At 47.2% G+C, this 19613-nt stretch overlaps 1 protein-coding gene across 1 annotated transcript in view; it reads left to right on the top strand.

Moving 5' to 3' along the window:
• Window positions 1-19613, top strand: part of PARP2 (poly(ADP-ribose) polymerase 2) — a 231218-nt gene that overhangs the window by 81945 nt on the left and 129660 nt on the right. The window contains exons 4-5 of the mRNA XM_078652645.1: window positions 9737-9943; window positions 18856-19038. Of these exons, the coding sequence (XP_078508771.1) occupies window positions 9737-9943; window positions 18856-19038 (390 nt within the window). The remainder of the gene's footprint in view (window positions 1-9736; window positions 9944-18855; window positions 19039-19613) is intronic.

Below are 19613 nucleotides of genomic sequence, written 5' to 3'. Positions count from 1 at the left end.
GGGTTTCAGTCGGATTGGCAGTCCCGGTGAGAGGCCGCCAAGGGAGACGCAAGATGGCGGTGTGAACAGCTAAGCGGAGGGCTGTGGTGATGGGGACCCAGCGCAGCAGGCGGATTTGGAAGTGTTGCGCTGCTGTCGGGAGGCTGGCTCCTGTGGCATAATCGGTGGCGGAGACCTGTGCCCTGCTGCAGCGTGGTGCAGAGCGGCAATTACGGTGAGTGGGGCCCCCCTCCCCCTTCTTTGCCTGAGCGCGGATCCAGCAGCCTGCCGGAGTGGAGAGCAATGCGTGTGGTGGCGCTGACGGGCAGCGAGGCTCCCTCGGTAGCATCTCCGCCTGGAAGAGACGCCTGGAGGGACGGAGGCGACCCAGTGGGAGTCAGAGAGCAGGATTGCTGTCCCTAGCTGGGATGCATACCAGGGCACGTAGTGGGAATCTGAACTGGGAGACCCAGGTAGAGAACAGCACTGAGGTTCCCTGCATCATACTGGGGCAGAGGATATCGGCGGTTTGCCTGCACTCACCGGCCCTGGAGGGCGAGGCATATAGGCTACCGAGCACTGGAGCTGGGAGACGGCTGGCAGGCTTAGAGAATGACTCCTCCTTCTGGTGGATTTTGAAGTTGGCAGGCTTGAGTAAAGTGGCTTGTGGGACCTCATACCGGACCCTGGAGAATAAGGCGTCTAGGCATAGGGGCATTGTTATTGAATAGCGGCTGGGTGCACGCAAAGGATGACTCCTCCCTTCTTGGGGCGTCGATGTCAGCGTAATTGAGTGCAGTGAGCCACGGAGGGGAGCGTTCTGAAGCTGTAGGAGGGCTTGGCACGACAGGGGAAAGCCAAAGGAGCGGCTGTGAGGCCCATTGGGAGGGGTGGTGGATGCCCTCGATACAAAGCGTCCTAGTCACTGCAGTTGCGAGGCCGCGGCGCTGGTGAATGCAGCAGAAGGACTCCTGATACTGCTGCGGGCCGCACTGTGCGCTAACCAGTGCTGAGCACAGAAGTGGTGGGGTGCATTGGGCCGATCAGAAGAGCGCCGCAGTTGACAATTGCTGACCTGATGCGGGCTCTGCTGCTGACATAGAGACCCCTTTATATACACCCGGGACGTAGCCCATTGCCGGGGCGGGGCAGCATGAAGGCAAGGCCGGTCTGAGCCCAGCGGATGCATTTGTCGGGTTCTACGGGAAGGTAGATCTCCTGGAGAGCCGAAAACACAGTGTTGAACGGACTGCCTGGACTGGGTGAACGACCTTGGCGGAGTGGGCCGATCTGAAGGAGGGCGGCGAACGACGAATTGGGAACACTTAATCTGCCTGAGGTACGCACGCAGAGTGAACTGTAGCGGAAAGGAGTTGATACAGTGTTAGCTCGGCTGTTGGGAGATCCCCGAGTCCGAAGAGGTCATGGGGAAACCAAGGGGGAAACAAGTGGGAGCGCCGCCGGAACAGGACGACGAAACGGCGGTCAAAGGAAAAACAAGAGATAGACTACACCAACGCTCGGAGGGGATGCTCCAGCAGCAGGTTGACCAAATACTACAAGCCATTACAGACAATAGGAAAGCCTTGCAGAAAGACATTGGCCATGTGACGCAAGGGCTGTGATTGCTCCGTGCGGACCACATCAAGCCGGCCGATAGGGTGAAGCAGAAGGAAGTAGCCATTGAGGGCCTGGAACCAGCTTAGAAATCAATGGCAGCGCACATGCCCGATTTTCAACATAGCCTGCGGACCCTGGAGAAGCGAGCGGAGGATGTAGAAGGGAGAAATCGAAGGAACAACATCCGGGTGGTAGGTCTGCCGGAAGGGGTGGAAGGTGCAGACATGGTGGAATATTTGGAAAATTGGCTAAAGGTAACCGTCGCCCCGGAGGGCTTGATATCCTTTTTCACCCTGGAAAGAGCCCATAGGGTCTCTGCCAAGCCGTTGTCTCCCGGAAGAGGCCAGGCTGCTTCATTACAAAGACAGGGATCTACTGTTGAGCCAAGCCAGGAGGTCGGGCCCGTATGCAGTGGACAACAGCAAGGTCACGTTATTCCCAGATTATACACTCTAGGTCCAATGCCGTAGGATATCGTTTGTGGCAGTCAAGAGAGCGCTGCGGGACGAGAGCATTCAATACTCTCTGATGTTTCCTGTGCACCTAAAGATAACGGTGGATGACAAGTCATCGTTCCATGAAAGCCCCGATGAGGCTTGGGACTGGTTGGAGAGGTATAAAGCAGGAATCGGTGAACCGGGGAGTGGTGTGCATATGGACGGGATGAGGCCTCAACCGCGAAGACCGAGGCGCAATCGGCGTTGCCAAACGATGGCTCAGAGACCGACGACAACGCAAACGGAGATGGAACGCATGGCTGCTTTGCAGGCTGTCACGGCTATTTCGCAGGAGGGTGAAGGACCCGCTCCAAGAAGGGACAGAATCGGAAGGAGGCTCCCTAGAGGAGGATGAGCATTCGGAGGTTGAAAGCCAGAAGCTGCCCCATGTGACAGCTGGGACAGCGACGAGATCGTGGATGGGTGATGTAGACATTGGTTGCTCCTGCTAAGAATAATGGGTGGGGGGGGGGGTCAGGAGAGGGTGCTTCTCAGGGACTCAATTGAACGGTAATTGATTTTCCAGAGATGTGGAATAAGGGAGGGCTGTGGATCATGTGTAGAAGAAGACCTCATAACTCCACGGCCATCGCAGGGTCAGGTTCAGTGATACGGGGGTTGAGCGTGGCATGACAGACGATTAGGTGTCTGCTTCTCTGAAGCCTAGGGCTTACCTCCCGTAAGTTTGTGTGGGTTGACTCCTTAGGGGCCTAGTGGGTGTGTTTGGGTAATAGTTTGGATGGGTTCCAATGTTGTGGGGCCTGTTCTGGGGGGGGGGGGGTAGTTGGGATGGGTTGGAGTGGAGGGTTTGGGAAATTGATGACACCGGTGTGCTCCTAGTTATGGGGCGGGTGCGAGGGAGGAAAGGCTTGACCTATGGGGACGTTGCATGATTTGAAATGTATAACTTGTAATGTGTGGGGTCTTCAAACGATGCAGTGGCGACACAAGGTGCATGCTTACCTGGTGCGGCGAGGGGTACAGATAGCTTTCCGTCAAGAAACACATCTTAATCTAACTGAGGGAGCGGCTCTAAGAAAAAGATGGAGGGGGCAATTATTCTACATGACTTATTCTGCTTTTGCCACGGGGGTCCTGGTGTGGATTAGCGCCGGGGTCCCGTTTCAGCCACTGCAGCATTTAGTGGACCCGGACGGGAGATATGTGACGGTTATGGGACGGCTTAATGGAGTAGATGTAGCTTTATGTAGTGTGTATGCCCCTAATGTGGATCAGCCGGCCTTTTTTGAGAAATTGTCAGGGAGCCTAGCGCCATATCTCACTATTGCAACAATATTGGGGGGGATTTTAACTCAATAACGGATGTGGGGCATGATAGATCTCACCCCCCGCTTTCTGGTGCTCCGGAGCTTAGGATCTCCAAGGCAAGAAGCACGTGGCAAACCAACTGGGAACTAATTGACACGTGGCGTGCTCAGCATTTAGAGGAGAGAGATTACTCTTATTACTCTAGCCTCCATGACCTGCACGTGCGGTTAGATGCCATAATGTGCAACCCTGTGGTTCACTCCAAGGTGATGGGTAGCGAATACCTGGCAAGAACGTTAAATGACCATAACCCATTACTAGTGCGAATACGGTGGTGTCAGGAGAGGGTGGTCATACCGACCTGGCGGCTCCGACCAGAAGCGTTGGAAGATCCGGTCTTTGGGGAGGAGCTGAGGACGGGTATTGAACAATACTACGAGGGGACGGCGACCTCACTTGCGAATGAGTGGGATGCGTTTATGGTTGTGACCAGAGAGATCTGTATTAGTAAGGTGGCAGGTGTACGAAAAACGATTTTGACGGACTTGGAGAAAGCGGGAGGCCGGTTGCGGGACTCCGAGAGGGTCCGACCTGGGAACCCAGGGGTGCAAGCTGCGATCTCGGAAGCTAGAGAGAGGTAGCGGTTCAGGTGGAGAAACTGCGTTCCTTTGACTACAAGAGCTATAGAGCTCGAATGCATGCCGAGGGGGGATAAATCGGGCGCGCTGCTGGCGTGGTTGGCTAATCCGGCCCCCAGGGGAATGCAGATATTGGGCTTGATAGCCCTGACCGGGAAGATGGTGCATACGCAATCGGGGATAAACGGCCTGTTCCTGGAGTATTACACTGGGTTTTACAGTAGCCAGCTGACTCAGGGCCCTGATGATATACGGAGTTATTTGGAGGAGGTCGCTCTACCAAGCCTGAGCAAGGAACAGGGGGATCTGCTGGGAGGTGAGATTACAGTAGGAGAGATTAGGAGTGCGATTAAACAAATGGCTCGCAACAAAACGCCTGGGGTGGACGGCCTCCCTATAGAATTCTATGCCAAATATGCAGATTGCTTGGCCACAAGGTTGCAATTGATTTATCAGGAAGCATACAAGACAGGAAGGTTGCCTGTAACCACCAGAGAGGCTATTATTATCCCCCTTCTGAAACCTGGAAGGGAAGCTACTGATATGAAGGCATATCGCCCGCTTTCAATGTTGACGACTGATTACAAAATCTTGAGCAGGATGTTAGCGTCCCGCCTACTCCCATATATGTCACAACTGATACACCGAGACCAATCCGGTTTTATCCCTAAGCGTAATACGGCTGTTAATGTGAGGCGACTACTGCGGATCCTGGAGAATTGCCAGAGCCTGGTACCGTCTGCTTTGATTCTCTCGGTGGACATAGAAAAAGCATTTGATAGCCTGGAATGGTCGTTTCTTTTTCAGGTTATGCGCAAGATGGGATTAGGGGAAGAGTTTGTGAGGTGGACCCAAATACTGTATACATCGGCGACAGCTCGGGTGCGGACGGGGGGGGGGGGCGGGGGGGGAACGGTGTCGGCTTCCTGTACAGTGGGACGAGGGACGCAGCAGGGTTGCCCGCTTTCTCCGCTACTGTTTGCACTGGCGATTGAGCCCCTGGCGGTGCAGGCTAGATCGGGAAAGCATTATGCGGGGCTGGAGATGCATGGAGACATGCATTATATATCGCTCTATGCAGATGACCTGTTGATGTTTTGGCGGGCCCTGGTGAAGACTTGGCGGGTGCGAGGATGCTGCTGGGGGCGTTTGGTGTGGTATCGGGGTTGTGTGTGAATTGGTAGAAGACTTGTCTGTTCCCGGCGCTTCGAGCAATGGAAATCCCCGACGAATTACATGGAATACGATGGGAGCCATGCTGCCTGCCGTATCTGGGAACTAACATTTATCATGAGCAGGCAGACCTTTTGGAAGGCAATGTGAATAGGGCAGTGCGAGGACTCAGGGGAAATATGACGTTTTGGAGTACTCTGCCACTCTCAGTGGCAGGAAGGGTAGCGCTTCTGAAAATGGTGGCGCTGCCTAGGCTGTTGTATAACTTCAGGACGCTGCCGATCTGGATAACGGGCCTGGTGTTTAGGACGCTCAGGACTATGGTAGGAGGGTTTTTGTGGGGGAGCGGCAGGAGGCGGGTAGCCCTGACTACGATGATGAGACCTAGAGCGGAGGGGGGATGGGCAGTCCCAGACTTCGAACTGTACTACCTGGCGGCCCAGCTGCAGTGTTGCACAAGAGTTTAGGGGACCAGATGGCCCAGAGGATCGCTGGTTCCCGCGGGATATACTGTCTTTCGTGGTTCTGGGCCAGAGGTTGCGGGTTGACAAATGAAGAGAAAGCGCTACGGGCTAGCTGGAATAGAAGTAGACGTAGAGTGGGTGGGACTCGCCCGTATGCACTGGAGATACCCCTTGGAATATGTACAGCCCTTTGGCACGGAGGGGATTGGTCGGCATTAGCAGGGTGGGAAGACCTGGGGTTGCAGATGATCGGGGACTTGTACGAGGAAGGAGCTCTCCTACCTTATCAGACATTGCAGGATAGATACGGATTGCCCGGAGGTGATTTTTTTGCTGCATGCCGCTTTGGTGGCAGCGATACAGGAACACTGGGGGGGGGCGGAGGAGGGTTGATGGAGCCACAGTTGTCCCCGACATGTCAATATGTGGTAATGGCCGCAGGGACGATAAAGACAGTAATGTGCCTTTATCGGTGAATGGTGGAGGAGGGGCTTCACCCACTGACTCAGCTGCGAGAAAAATTGGAGGTAAATTTGGTAAAGAGATTCCTGAGTCTGCTTGGTCTAAATTGGTGGAAAGGGCGTGGAAGGGTACGCGGAATGCTAGATTCCAACGTATCCATTGCTACATATTACATAGGGCATACCTAACCCCAGGACAGATAAATAAATATTTTAATGTGGATTCCACATGTTGCCCTAGATGTCGGTTGAATGCTGCAGACTTCCAGCATATGATGTGGGCTTGCCCGCAGCTCTGCACATACTGGGAAGAGGTGGTTGAGATCCTGTGCGGGGTGACAGACAGGCAGATAGAACCCGATATGGGTACATGCATACTGCACTGGTATCCACATACAGCGCGAACCAAGGTCACGAGTAAATTCATCGATCTGGGTTTGCTGTTGGCCAAACGGGAACCAACGAGAAAGTGGAAGTCCACACAGGGCCCTAGTATAGAGCGCTGGAAAACGGAATTCATGAGTTGGGCGGCTAGCGAGAGTGTGGTCAGGCTCCAACAGGCCCGGAGAGCGAATAATGAAAAGGCGATGGAAACTGCACAGGCATGGGAAGCTTTAGTGGCGACATTGACACTGCCGGAGCCGAACTCGGCCTCTAACTCCTTGGGGGTCCCCTCAGACCTAGATGAGGCACACTGAATATAGCTAGGTTGTGGGGGGTTGTTGGGTGAAGGAGGCGGGTTCGCTCATGGTGGATATTGTGAAGCAGTCCAAACGTATTACGATATTGAGGTACCCTAGTATGTTGTTAATGTTTAGACATTCTGATTTAGAATATATAGAGCACACCGGACAAAGGGGTTGGGAGGGAGGGGGGCGGATGAGGTTCCAACTTCAGGGACTACCATGTTGGGCTTCCGTCGTATTGGTGGATGTATGAGATATGAGTAGTGTTGGTAAGATAGGAACAAGGAGGGGAGGTTGGAATGTTCATTCTGATGTTGAAAATGGGGTAGACGCCAACCCAACTGTAGACAATGAAGATGCGCACTGTATCCAGTAACTGCCTGTATTGAGGTTGGACCTTGTATGGGGGGAGGATGTTTGAGTTGAAAACCAATAAAATACTTACAAAAAATAAATGTAAAAAAAGATCTGTTTAATCGTTTTCTTTAGGAGGAAGGATCCACCGGGGTGGGGTTGTGGGGTGTGAAAATACAAAAAAATGGGGCATCAGTCACAGTTTCTTCTTATGCTGTATTTGTTATTTTGCTTTTTGTCTTGTGTTCTGATATCCTAATAAAGTTTTTTTTTTAAAGTGTCCGCCCCCAACCCCCACAGCACTCACGGCACTATCAATCAATCACGGTATTTGTAAAGCGCGCTACATACCCGTGATGGTCTCATGGCGCTGGGGGGAGGGGGGGGGCACTGCTGATCGAAGAGCCAGGTCTTGAGGAGTTTTCTGAAGGCTAGCAGGTCCTGAGTCTGTCGTAGGCTGGTGGGGAGAGCGTTCCAGGTCTTGGGGGTGAGGTAGGAGAAGGATCTGCCGCCGCCGGTGGTTTTCCGGATACGAGGAACTGTGGCGAGGGCGAGGTTGGCTGAGAGGAGGCTTCGGGTGGGGGTGTGGAAGCCGAGTCGGTTGTTGAGGTATGTGGGTCCGGTGTTGTGTAGGGCTTTGTGTGCGTGGATGAGGAGTTTGAAGGTGATCCTCTTGTTGACGGGGAGCCAGTGCAGGCCTCTCAGATGGGGTGTGATGGGGCTGCGTCGGAGGATGTTGAGGATCATTCGTGCCGAGACATTCTGGATTTGTTGTAGTCTTTTCAGGAGCTTGGTTCTTGTTCCTGAGTAGAGGCGTTCCCGTAGTCGAGTCTGCTGGTGATGAGGGCCTGGGTGGCGGTTTTTCTCGTGTCGGGAGGGATCCATTTGAAGATCCTGCGGAGCATGCGGAGGGTGTTGAAGCAGGACGCGGAGACGGCGTTGACTTGCCTGTTCATGGAGAGGGTGGAGTCGAGGAGACCCCCAGGTTGCGTGCGTGGTCTGTGGGTTCCGGGGCTGTGCCTAGCGATGTGGGCCACCAAGATTTGCCCCAGGCTGATGGGGTGGGTCCGAGAATGAGGACCTCCGTCTTGTCTGAGTTCAGCTTCAGTCTGCTGTGGCAAAGCTTTTTTTTTTATTATTAGTTTTTAGAAGAATTTGTGTCCACTTCAGAGACACTGCTCGTTCCTTCACCTTTTATTTTATTTTTTTCAAATTGCATGCTGAGCGCAGTGCTGGCTTTAGGGACACCTCGCTCAGTTGAATTATTTTTTTAACTATAATGTTGAGCATGTGCCCACTTCAGTGACACCGCACCCTACAATACAATGTCTTGCTTTTGCTAAAGTTTGACCTATTGGTATTGTGAATTACAATGCATTTTAATATTATTAAATGCATTGCCATATACAATGCCAATAGCTTAAAATCTTGCTATTGACTCAATTGGGATACATTTAGCTTTCCTACATTCTCTTGAGAACTAGAGGTTAGTTGACCCCTTATTCAATTAGATTTATTGGCTCTAGTGAAATGCACCCCTAGTGCTACAAACAATTTGATGTGAGCAGAGATAGCTAAGAGACATTGGGTAAGTATACATTCCTGCTTTAGTCTCTATAGTGTCTGCAGCATATGTGTAAATACTTGCTATGATTCAGGATGCTGGGTTATATACAACCTCTTTATAGATGTCCTATTTTCTGAAACTGTTAAGGAACAATCTCTTAAATGGTAAGCCGGCCCTTCGATCGTTGATGTAGATCTTTATGTGATACACTCAGCACATTGTGATCATTTTCCATTCTTTCAATCACTACCATGTCCACCATTCTTTCAATTACTACCATGTCCACCAGGGCGGGCCAAAAGGTTGTGCTAATCGTAATGTAGTCAGTGCTGCTTGTACACCTAGCTCTGTTGTACGTATATGTCCCCAATCTATCCAATCTTGTTCACCCATTACGTGCGGTAAGGCCATAAGATACAGTGAGTGCTGCCAAGTGAAGAGCAGTGGCAGTCCAGATCGTAATTGGTGGGAAAACTAATGTGTGCATACCAAACTTCTCATCCTCCTGTCAGGTTGAGGACGGTAGGTCATCTAATGGCTCATACGTGGTGTTAAATGCCCCTGCTATTATTACTCGATAAACAATGGCTCAGTTTGTTGGTCTCCAATTTGTGTAAAGTTTCTGATTCAGAATGTTTCCTTCTGCTGCTATTATGACTATTATAAACTAAATGACATCCCACTGCTGCAGTTATTGTTAGGGCTAATAGATCCCTTGAGATTAGTGGTATCTGTTTAACTTTACAAGCCAACGCTGTGCTCACCCAGATTAATAATCTCCCTGATGGAAGGCCAACCCCTTTATGGGATGCCTTTTATGGTAAATTATATGAAACCTGATCTATGGGCTGGTCCCAACAATCATGTCTCTTGGAAGAGGCAAATGTCAAACTGGTCCATAAACGTGCCCCATTCATGGTCACTGAGTTTGGAGTTTAGCCCTTCTCTTAACTGCTTTTTATTACTTCACCATTTTCCTTTCATCTTTGTCAGAAAAGCCCTTATTTATGTTTGCCCTTGCACCATAGATTTCGTCTGGCAGTGGGAGGCTGATGATGGCTCTTGGACTCCATACGATCCAGAAACTATGCTTGAATTGGAGACTGCACAGCAAGCAAACCAGAAGAGCATTTCAGTGACTTTTGGAAAGACTACATACACCTTGAACCTTGGCAAGATGGCCCAGATAAACAACAGCACCCAGTTTGAAAGGAAGATGGAGCGTCTGGAGTCTGGTATGTTAAGGTTTTCAATAATGTTGAACTTTTATGAAGCCAAGTCCGGAAACAGAATTGTTTCAATAGGTATAATGAGCATTACTGTTTGCAACTCCATGGTATTCGTATTCTTGATTTTGGTGGGATTCCATTTTGAGTCTACACGTTTGGAGTCAGATTTGCTGTTTAAATGCAAATTTCTCCCCTGAACAAATAACACCAAGTCACAGTATTGTATTACCTTTTGGTGGGCCACAATATCATTATATGGTTGGTAGTGTGCAATTTAGACCCACACTAATAAGTAAGACCAGTGAGGGGATGTGGCTAGAGTGAAGTGACACCATGGTACAGATAGCTTCTTTTAACCCCTTGGGCGGGGCCGCTATTCTGCGCCTGGGCGGCGCTTTTAATAAGTGGGCGGGTTCATAACGGCCCCCAGCCGCCATCCGCACACGCCCACCGCAGTGCATGACGGACGGGGGCCGTCATCAGCATAGAAGGGGTTAATGTGAAGGAGCTGAATTCTCCCAGTAAGAGAGTGAGGATCATCTCTCTTCATGGAATGTGACATAAATTGTGTACAAGAAGCTGCATTGCTTTGAAAGTATCAGGTGAGACTATGAATGAAGAAATTTCCTTAGTAATACTGTGCCTCGAACTTGAGAAAAAATTTAGAGTTGTCATGCTTGTGAAGGAGGTTTCCCTTTCACATGTCGGGATGCTTAAGAATGAACCGGGGTGGTAAATATTTCTCATGAGGACTGCAGAAGCCATCCCATTGATGGTTGCCTCAGTTTATGCATTGAATCGAGGCTAGCCTGAATTTATGGTGGAATTTTTGGAGAAACTGGAGAGGGAGGCAGTTGGTACAGTTTTAACATGGGTTACCTTTGATATGGTTCTGTCAGAAGAACTCCATAAGATGAGTAACAGCAGTCATGATGTGGGTGATTTCTAAAAAGCGAGACTGGAGGCTTTGGTTCTGCTAAACATGTGGAGGGTGGTGCACCTGGAGAGAAAAGACTCCAGCTTCTACTCCCATGTCCATAAATCCCAAACACAAATAGATTACCTTTTTCGGTTGAAGCCTCCCAGACAGTGCAGCTGTCTGGCTTACTAAAGACATATTGGGGTCATTCGGAAACCTTACCTTGGAAATGCATTCTCCCCATTGCTTACCATTGACTTTGTGGTTTGTAGCTCACTTTTGCTTGCTTTCTATTTGCTGACTTTATTTGTTTTAGGCTGTCCAGCTTAAGTTTGTGGCTTTTGTGAAGCATACCTTGTTTTCCAATGAGTACTAGTTTTCTGTAAACAGTCCTTTAAATCTTGTTCTTACCTAGTCACATTTGCTGTGCATTCAAAGGCAGAGGTTCACTGCGCCGGCACATATTTCGTACCACCCAGCGTTCCCTTCGGTCTCCCGAGTACAATGACACCTAACTTCATGGTCCTGCGACTGGGAATGGCCAAAAACGTAGCGATTGAGTGGTGAAGGACGTGACCCTTAGGGGCCACGCAGGTTACTTACAACCACCTGCTATGCCTCCCCAAGAATGAAGAGTTGGTCAGACAGTAGAGAATACAAGCAGTTAGTTTTATTAGCAATACTCTGCAGAGGAGTCCATTATGACCTGCACTCTAAGATGTCTGCCGAGGGACTGGCTTCCCAGGCATAGAAGTAACAATTATACATTTCAGCAGGAGCACTAGACACACACCCAGTAACTTTCCACAGAAGACCGCAAGAGACAAAGAGGGCACACAAGGATGAACTAAAAGTCTGAGACCGGGTACACACTATCTCTCTTGCAATGTCATTCTGTTTGTGCCTGTAGCTGAGCCAGTGGGAGCAGGCCTCGTCTTATGGGAAAGGTATGCAGAAGTACAAACAATACATTCATTAGTACAGTGAGGCCCAACCTTAGGAGAAAATGTACTCCAGCAGCTTTCTGCTGAAGCAAGCAGTATATATAATGAAACTTAATTCAGTCACAGTCTAATATAGATTGCGAAATACAAATTGGAGCCACAGGCTATACATTAAGCCTGCATTCTATTAGGACAGTTCAGTGGGTTACCTACAAATGTGGCAGCGGCTACTAACTCAGCCTCATAATGCTAACCTAATATAGCACAGTGCAAGAATAACACAGCTAGGTGATTTTCAGACTAACAGGGGGCTCTAAGAGCTATATTTTTTTATATAGGTTTTTAGGCTGACTCTGCATTGGACACCCACCCAAGTGAGGTATCATTTTTATCAGGAGACCAAGTGGACCACTGGGTAGTTGGAAATGTGTGCCGGCGCTGTGATCCCAGAAAGAAATGTAAGGAAAATGTGATTTTTGTTTTTTAGGTCTCGCTTGGCGAAAGCAGCGCATGCGTTTCTTTTGCTATTGTGAGTACCTTTTGGAATCAATTAGTCGAGGGCTTTCATGCACGGGTCTGCATGGACAAACATGGCTGCTCTTGCCATTTGTCCATAGCAAACAGCATGTGCGTGTCCGTAGGGACTGTAGACAATCCCACGCCATTTTGCTGCTTAGCAACAAAAATGCCGTTTCGCGAATGCTTTGCTTTATTTTTGCTGTTAGTACCCTCGGGGCACAAGCAGGCATCCACTTCTGTCTTTTTGATGCGATCAGCTGTCCTGCAGTTCCCCCGGGACACAAGCAGGCATCCACTTTTGTGTTTTTGCTGCAATCAGCTTGTTTACTGTATGTGAATTGCCAGTGTTTCTAGTCCATTTCACTTCTGCTGCTGCCGCTTTTAAAATTAATTTAACCCCAGTACTAGGGACAAGAGAATGGAACGCGTTCAGGGTGTGTGTTTTTTTATAAAATAATTGTTATTTTGTGAATGTTTAGGGTGTGTTTATTTTTTAATTACAGTTTTTTTTGTGCCGTCTGCAGTCCAGAAGAGAGAACTTTTCCAAGGGTGGCTGGAGCAAAGAGTTGTCTATTACAAAAGATATGTAACTGCCTCTGTTCCCATGCTATCCCTACCCCGTAGTGGATGCCAAAGAGATAACATGCCAGTGTGCGTCTCAAGAGATTTATATGTATCTATATAGGGCCTCTGCATACCTCTGGTTTGCCGGCCACACAAGCGGAGGGGTGGATGGGTGTTTTACAGGAGTTGCCAGTGGGTGACTTTCTGCAGCCTCTCGGGGCGAACCTTCTTGGGAGTCCAGGGAACTCTAGCCTTCACCTGCATGCCCGGTGGGCACCATTCACAAGTCCTTACTTCCTGCAATACGATTTTCTAACTAATGTTATTTATTTATTTTTGTAATTAGTTTTTTTGTTCCTGTTTATGTACACTGCTCCAAAAAGGCATGGCTGCGCTGTATCAAACACACCTAAATAAGGAGGGCATGTTTACGAAAAAGTCTACGAAATCGTAGCAAAGAAAACTAGATCTGATCTCACCAGTGTCATTGTGGCCCTAATGACAAGCTGTCCATGTTAGGAATGCTGTGCGAGGTAAACCCAGAGCTCCAACCAAGCCACCCTGAGCAGGGCACGCCCCTGGATTGCATCAGCCCCCTGGAATGTCTCAAGGGCCCTGATCCGATCGGCATTCATGTAAAGTGCCTGGAAATGCAGCAGGTGAGGGGGGGGGTGGTGGTGGTGGTGGTGAAAGTAAGGCAAGTGCCTCTGATCTGCCGAGTAATGCGTGCTCTGTCAGTGGCAGGCACCGCTCGTTGTATCTAATCCACACAACTGGCACCTGAGCATCGACACCCCACAGGTGACCCCCCCCCCCCCCCCGACACAGATAATTTGTGCACTGAAGAGACCGCGCTCTCTGCAAAGAGCGGGCCCTCTTTCTGTGAGAGACCACAAGGACAGCTGCTCCACAAGTCCCTAGGCAGACTTTGGCTGACTGAGTGGGGTACTGGTCAGTGGTATCAGCCAGCGAACTAAAATAATTGTGGTTTTTAAATACAGATAACCACCCATAATCACATATGTCTTAATTTTCTAGAATGTCCCAAAAACCTTTGGATTCCCCTCAGCTTTATTGGTACCCAGTTACACCCCTTGTGCACTGTAAGAGGCGAGTGTGACATCTCAGAATAGTTGAAACAACGAGCCACTGATGAAGTAATGTCAGTCATAAATGCATTGGGAGAAAGTCGTGAAGCCCTTCAGAAAAAAGTATAATTAAAAAACACAGTAAGCTAAGCTGTAGTGGGGAAGTGCTGCCATTGGAAGTAGTGTGTATTTGTGAAGTCAAGCAATGGCAGCGGAATATTGAGGCCAAAACAAATCCACGGATCACTTGGGCTCGTGAGGTGGCCACGGAGTCATATGCTCCAGAATAAAGTCTGGTTGGGAATTTTTTCTGCTGATTTAATGACAGTGATGGCTGCCATACATTGGGAAGAAGGCACTAAACCTGTTTTGTTCCTGTTTGTTGTACTGCTGCTCATTTAATTTGGTCACTACAAACCTAGAATGCTTTTCTTCTACAACACAGGACGGTTATCGTAGCGTGATCAGACCCAGCGATAACCATAGCCTTTCCTGTAGAACATCCAAATAAACTGTGATGCCTGTTGGAACTCCCACAGGTACTGCGATCTCTGTACTAGAACTACTGGAGGTGGAGAAGGATCTAGTTCAGCTTCCGTCAAGACTCACTCAGAAATCTGCTCTATTAGAGCTCTTTATACCACTGATACTCGGGCCAGGTCTCACCGGTGCTTTAAACGGGTCTCTATCGGGTTCTGTTTTTTGCCCTGGCACAGGCGGTCCATTGTTCTGGTGCCACCAGGGCTTTAAGTGGAAGCTTTATATACAAGCCATAGTTGCTGCTTACTTATCTTATGCAACTAACAACCAATGACAAAGCCAATAGTCATGACTTGTAGGTAAGATGTTATTTGTTGTATCATATCTGGATGCAATGACAGAAACAGCAAAATACAAGTCATGCGTCATAGTATGCTAAGCACAGATTTTTAGCTTAGGTGTTTTTAAGTCACGCCCTTAATTACATTGGCCACGCATAGCATAACAAAGCACAGCATAGCATAACAAAACATAGCATAACAAAACATAGCATAGCCTAGAAAAACACAACAAAACATAGCATAACAAAGCGTAGCATAGCAAAACACAACAAAACATTGCATAACAAAGCATAGCATAACACAACATAGCACAGCATAACAAAACATAGCATAGGAAAATAAAACATAGCATAACAAAACAGAGCATAGCATAACAAAACGCAGCATAGCATAACAAAACAAAACAGCATAGCATAGCAAAACACAGCAAATCATAGCATAACAAAACATAGCATAACAAAACACAACATAGCAGTGCATAGCATAACATAAGAAAACATAGCATTAAGTTTCATAAACTCATAGTAGCGGGCTAGCTAGCATTAACAGTCAGTGACTGTAAGCAACTCCGTCAACCCAGAAGCAGTCACTCGGTCACCTTTGCTCTTGTATTGCAGTGGCTTTGTTTATTAAACAGTGCCCATATTTATACTGTTAGAACTTTACTTGTGCAAATTTCACGGCTCACAAAACTTTGATGAATCGAAATTCACAACTGAGGCTGTTAAGTTCGCACTATATAAAACCCCAAGGATAAATAAAAAACATTGCCATTTACAATGTGTATAGCTCCAAAAAATACAAGACCTATTGCAAAGTATAAAACATTGCCATTTACAATTGCAATAGCTCCAGCCCCAACAAATGCGAGACCTATTGCATTGCCAATGCTTGTTGTTTGTTCTTTTAGCGAAATTTGAGGTTTGTAGATCCCCTACTTGGTAGGAAAATGTTGTGGGATCCATGCATGCCTTACCTCCCTGAATTCCCCGGATGTATAGTTTTCAAAAATATCTGGGTGTGGTAGGTTTCCCTAGATGGCCGGCGAGCCCGGGATCAAAAAACCAGGTGACTCCCTTGCAAAACTGGGTAGTTTAGTGAAAGAAAATGTTGATGCCTCCGCAATCCATATTGGGCCCTTCCCTGTTGCAGGCACTTGGCCCACCCACACAAGTGAGGTACCATTTGTATCAGGATACCTGGGGGAAAGCTGGGTGGTAGGAAATGTGTGATGTTCAGGTGATCCCACAGTTTTCCTTCACAGAAATGGGAGGAAAATGTGATTTTTCTTTCTTTTTCTTCTTTTTTAACTACATTTGAGGTTTGCATGGGATTCCGGGTAAGAAAATGATGGGGGATCCACGCAAGTCACACCTCCCTGGACTCCCCCTGGGTGTCTAGTTTTCAGAACTGTTGGCGTTTGGTATGTTTCCCTAGATGGCAGCTGAGCCTGGGTCCAAAAACGCAGGTGACTCCCACGCAAAACCAGGTCGCTTTGTGAAATCGATGATTTTGAAGTATCCACAGTAAGTTTTGGGCCATTCCCTGCGGGCACCAGACCTACCCACACAAGTGAAGTACCATTTTTATCGAGAGACTTGGGTGAATACTGGGTGGGTTAAGGTGTGTGGCTTCCCGCAGATTCCCGCAGATTCCAGAACTTTCCATCACAAAAATGTGAGGAAAATGTGGGTTTTTGTACAAAGTTTGAGGTTTGCAAGGGATTCTGGTTAACAGAACCTGATGAGACACGCAAGTCACCCCGTCCTGGTTTACCCTGGGTGTCTGGTTTGCAAAACTGTACATGTTTGGTAGCTTTCCCTAGTTTATGGCTGAGCAAGGGTCCAAAATCCACAACTAGGCACATTGCAAAAAAATTGTCAGTTTTCAGTGGAAAAATGTGATGTGCCCACGTTGCGTTTTGGGCCATTTCCTGTCGCTGCACTTGGCCTACACACACAAGTGAGGTACCATTGGTATTGAGAGACTTTGTGAAACACAATTGACTTTCTATGCATTTCTGCCTTCCAAATGTAAGATTGTGTGTAAAAACGACGTCATTTTGAAAAATGCCATCTAATTCACATGCTCTTATGGGTACCCACAAAGTCGGAGATGTGGAAATAACCACTGCTTCTAAACTCCATATGTTGTGCCTATTTCAGAAATAAATATGTTTCATTGATACCTATTTTTCACTCTTTATATTTTATCAAATGAATTGATGTATACCTGGAACATAATGAAAAACCATTGCAAGGTTCAGCTCAGTTATTGGCTCTGGGTACATTGGGTTCTTGGTGAACCTACAAGTCCTGTATATCCGCGCAACCAGAAGGGTCCAGCTTACGTAACAGTAAATTGCCTTCAAAATTCTGACATACTTAGAAGCAGTTATAGGTGAAAATGTAGGCACATATGGCTGTTCTTTTCAACTCCAATTCAAGAATATTTTATTTCAACTGTTACTTTCTATAGGTAAACCTTGAAGGGTCTACACAAATGACCTCTTGTTGAATTCAGAATCTTGTCTACTTTTCAGAAATATATAGCTTTCCGGATTCATTAGTGGTTTCACACCCATTTCTACCACTAACTGGACAGACGTTGAAAGCACAAACAATAGGAAAAATAGTCCCACTAAAATGCTAAAACTGTGTACAAAATTTTGGTTTTCTGACAACAATCTGCCTGTTCCTGAAAGCTGGGAAGGAAAGAAATCTAGAATTCAAAGGTTACTATTGGCTCCGATCGTCCATGAGGACTGTCCCCTCTGGGTTGAGATTATAAATCTAGAAAAACTCCTGCCTACACTGGATCTTATAACGAGCAATAAACTAAGTGACAAGGGAAATGATGACAAGGGGGGGTGTAGACTAAGTCTACAAAGACTTTTTGCTAAACTCTATAAATTACTGAATTTTCCCCCATCTGCTCACTGAATCCTCACAGAGAAGCCTGGGTGAAAACTTTGGGAAGGATACTACAGGCAAAGAGCGTGAAAGGAAGCATAACATGGCTTTTATGCCCAATGCTGATATACAGCACAAGGAAGTCAATCTGAAGCTTATGTACAGGTGGTGTTGCACACCAGGGAACATGAGAACACCTACAAGGTGTGATGTCTTTTGGAGCAGCTGTGGAGGGTGTTGAGTCTTACTTCCTATTTTGTGATTCTGTCCAAAAATTATTCCTTGGGAGACCAGTAGCTGAAAGGGGAGATAAAGGTAAGTGATAATGATCGCTCTAATGTGACTCGTGGAACCCATTTGGGAAAGTAGCACTGACTTTGTGATATGCCGTACTGCGCAGTGAATTCAACACTGGTGAAACTGATGATTGCTTGTATCTTGAGTAGGGGCAAAAACCCACAAAGTTGCTTTGGTTCAATAGGATGTGGTCCATTCTCCCTCTGGAGCATACGTGTATGCCATGAGAGGATACCTAAAGAAACTGAGTAAAAAAGGCCATTCCTGGGGTACATCTCTAATGACTACAAGATCCTGACCTGCAGCATGACTGCAGATGTGTTAAGTGTGTGCTGGAACCTTCATTGGGACTTGAGTGAATGCTGGATGTTTATCATGTTGAATGTGAGTTTTAACTGTCAATTGGTGAAACTGACAACATTTTTTTAAACAAACAAAAAAATCAAGGTATAACACTAACTTGGCAATAGATTCTTCTACTTCGTTGGCGCTATATCAACCATAGACTCCTGTTAGAAAAAACACAGTCGCCAAATATGTTAAAAAATGGAGCCAGGTCCTGTAGCCTTAGATGAATGAGCCTTTTTTACAAGCTAGGGGTATTAATGCATTTAGCCAGTCAAAATGTTTTGAGGGCTCCACCATTCTCTATCATCTGCGGGTGCTATGTTTTTAGATTTATGATTTAACTCGCCAAATACACTAATTTATCAGCTTTTTTAAATTGTTTTACAAATGCCACCCTTTCCTTGTTGCATCACTCTTTCCATATTTGCAGTTTGTAAATATCTACCTGTAGGAAACTGAAAAGAGTTTCTCATTAATGAGTTTTACTTGCATCTTTTTTTTGACAGCGGCTGTCGAGTTTGTTTCAAATTCTCCACCCGGTAGCAGCTTAAATGGAACCTCTACCGGTGCTAAGAAGCCACGTGGTCCTAAGACCAAGAAGCCTTTTAAAGGTAAAGGCGATTCCTCTGGGCAAGGTGCTGTGACTGCAGGTGGAGACCAGAGCAGTTCTGGAAAGGGCGATAGCAAAGGTGAGTGTGTGAATCAGTCAGGGGAAGGAGCATGTCTTTACATGTGACTTCCATCATATTTGATATGTCTCAGGATATCTTCCATGATTGAGGTTACAAAAAGACAAATGACCATGATCTAACTTGCAGTTCGTTTTAACTTCCTATAAAGTCAGAAGTTATCAAAATTTTCTATTGGGAGCAAAATATGTATTCATGTTTATTTTGTTCAAGCCACTCCCTAATGCAGGACCAACATATGTTGAGGCTTCTGATTTATATAAAAATGTGACCTGCAAGAGGTCGGTTCTCGCCTCGTTCTGATTTCATTACTACATTTCAACACTTCCACTCGGACAAATGAATTTAATTGAAAAAAATCAACCAATAAAGCATTACCATAGTATTTGTTTCTTATGGTGCAGAGTGGGTCCTAATTCTATTGTTCAGAACACAAGTATTTCACCAGCCTTCACACATATGTGACTGCCAAATGTATTTTTTGAAACATCTTGTGCTTTGGTCACTTTTTCTTTATATAAAACATTTTAATAAACCTTTCCAGTACAACAACTTCAAACTGCTGCAGCAAGTTC

Source organism: Lissotriton helveticus, chromosome 7 (assembly GCF_964261635.1).
Source record: "Lissotriton helveticus chromosome 7, aLisHel1.1, whole genome shotgun sequence".
NCBI lineage: Eukaryota > Metazoa > Chordata > Amphibia > Caudata > Salamandridae > Lissotriton > Lissotriton helveticus.
The sequence above is the reverse complement of the archived record's forward strand: the minus strand, read 5'-3'. Positions and strand labels throughout refer to the sequence as shown.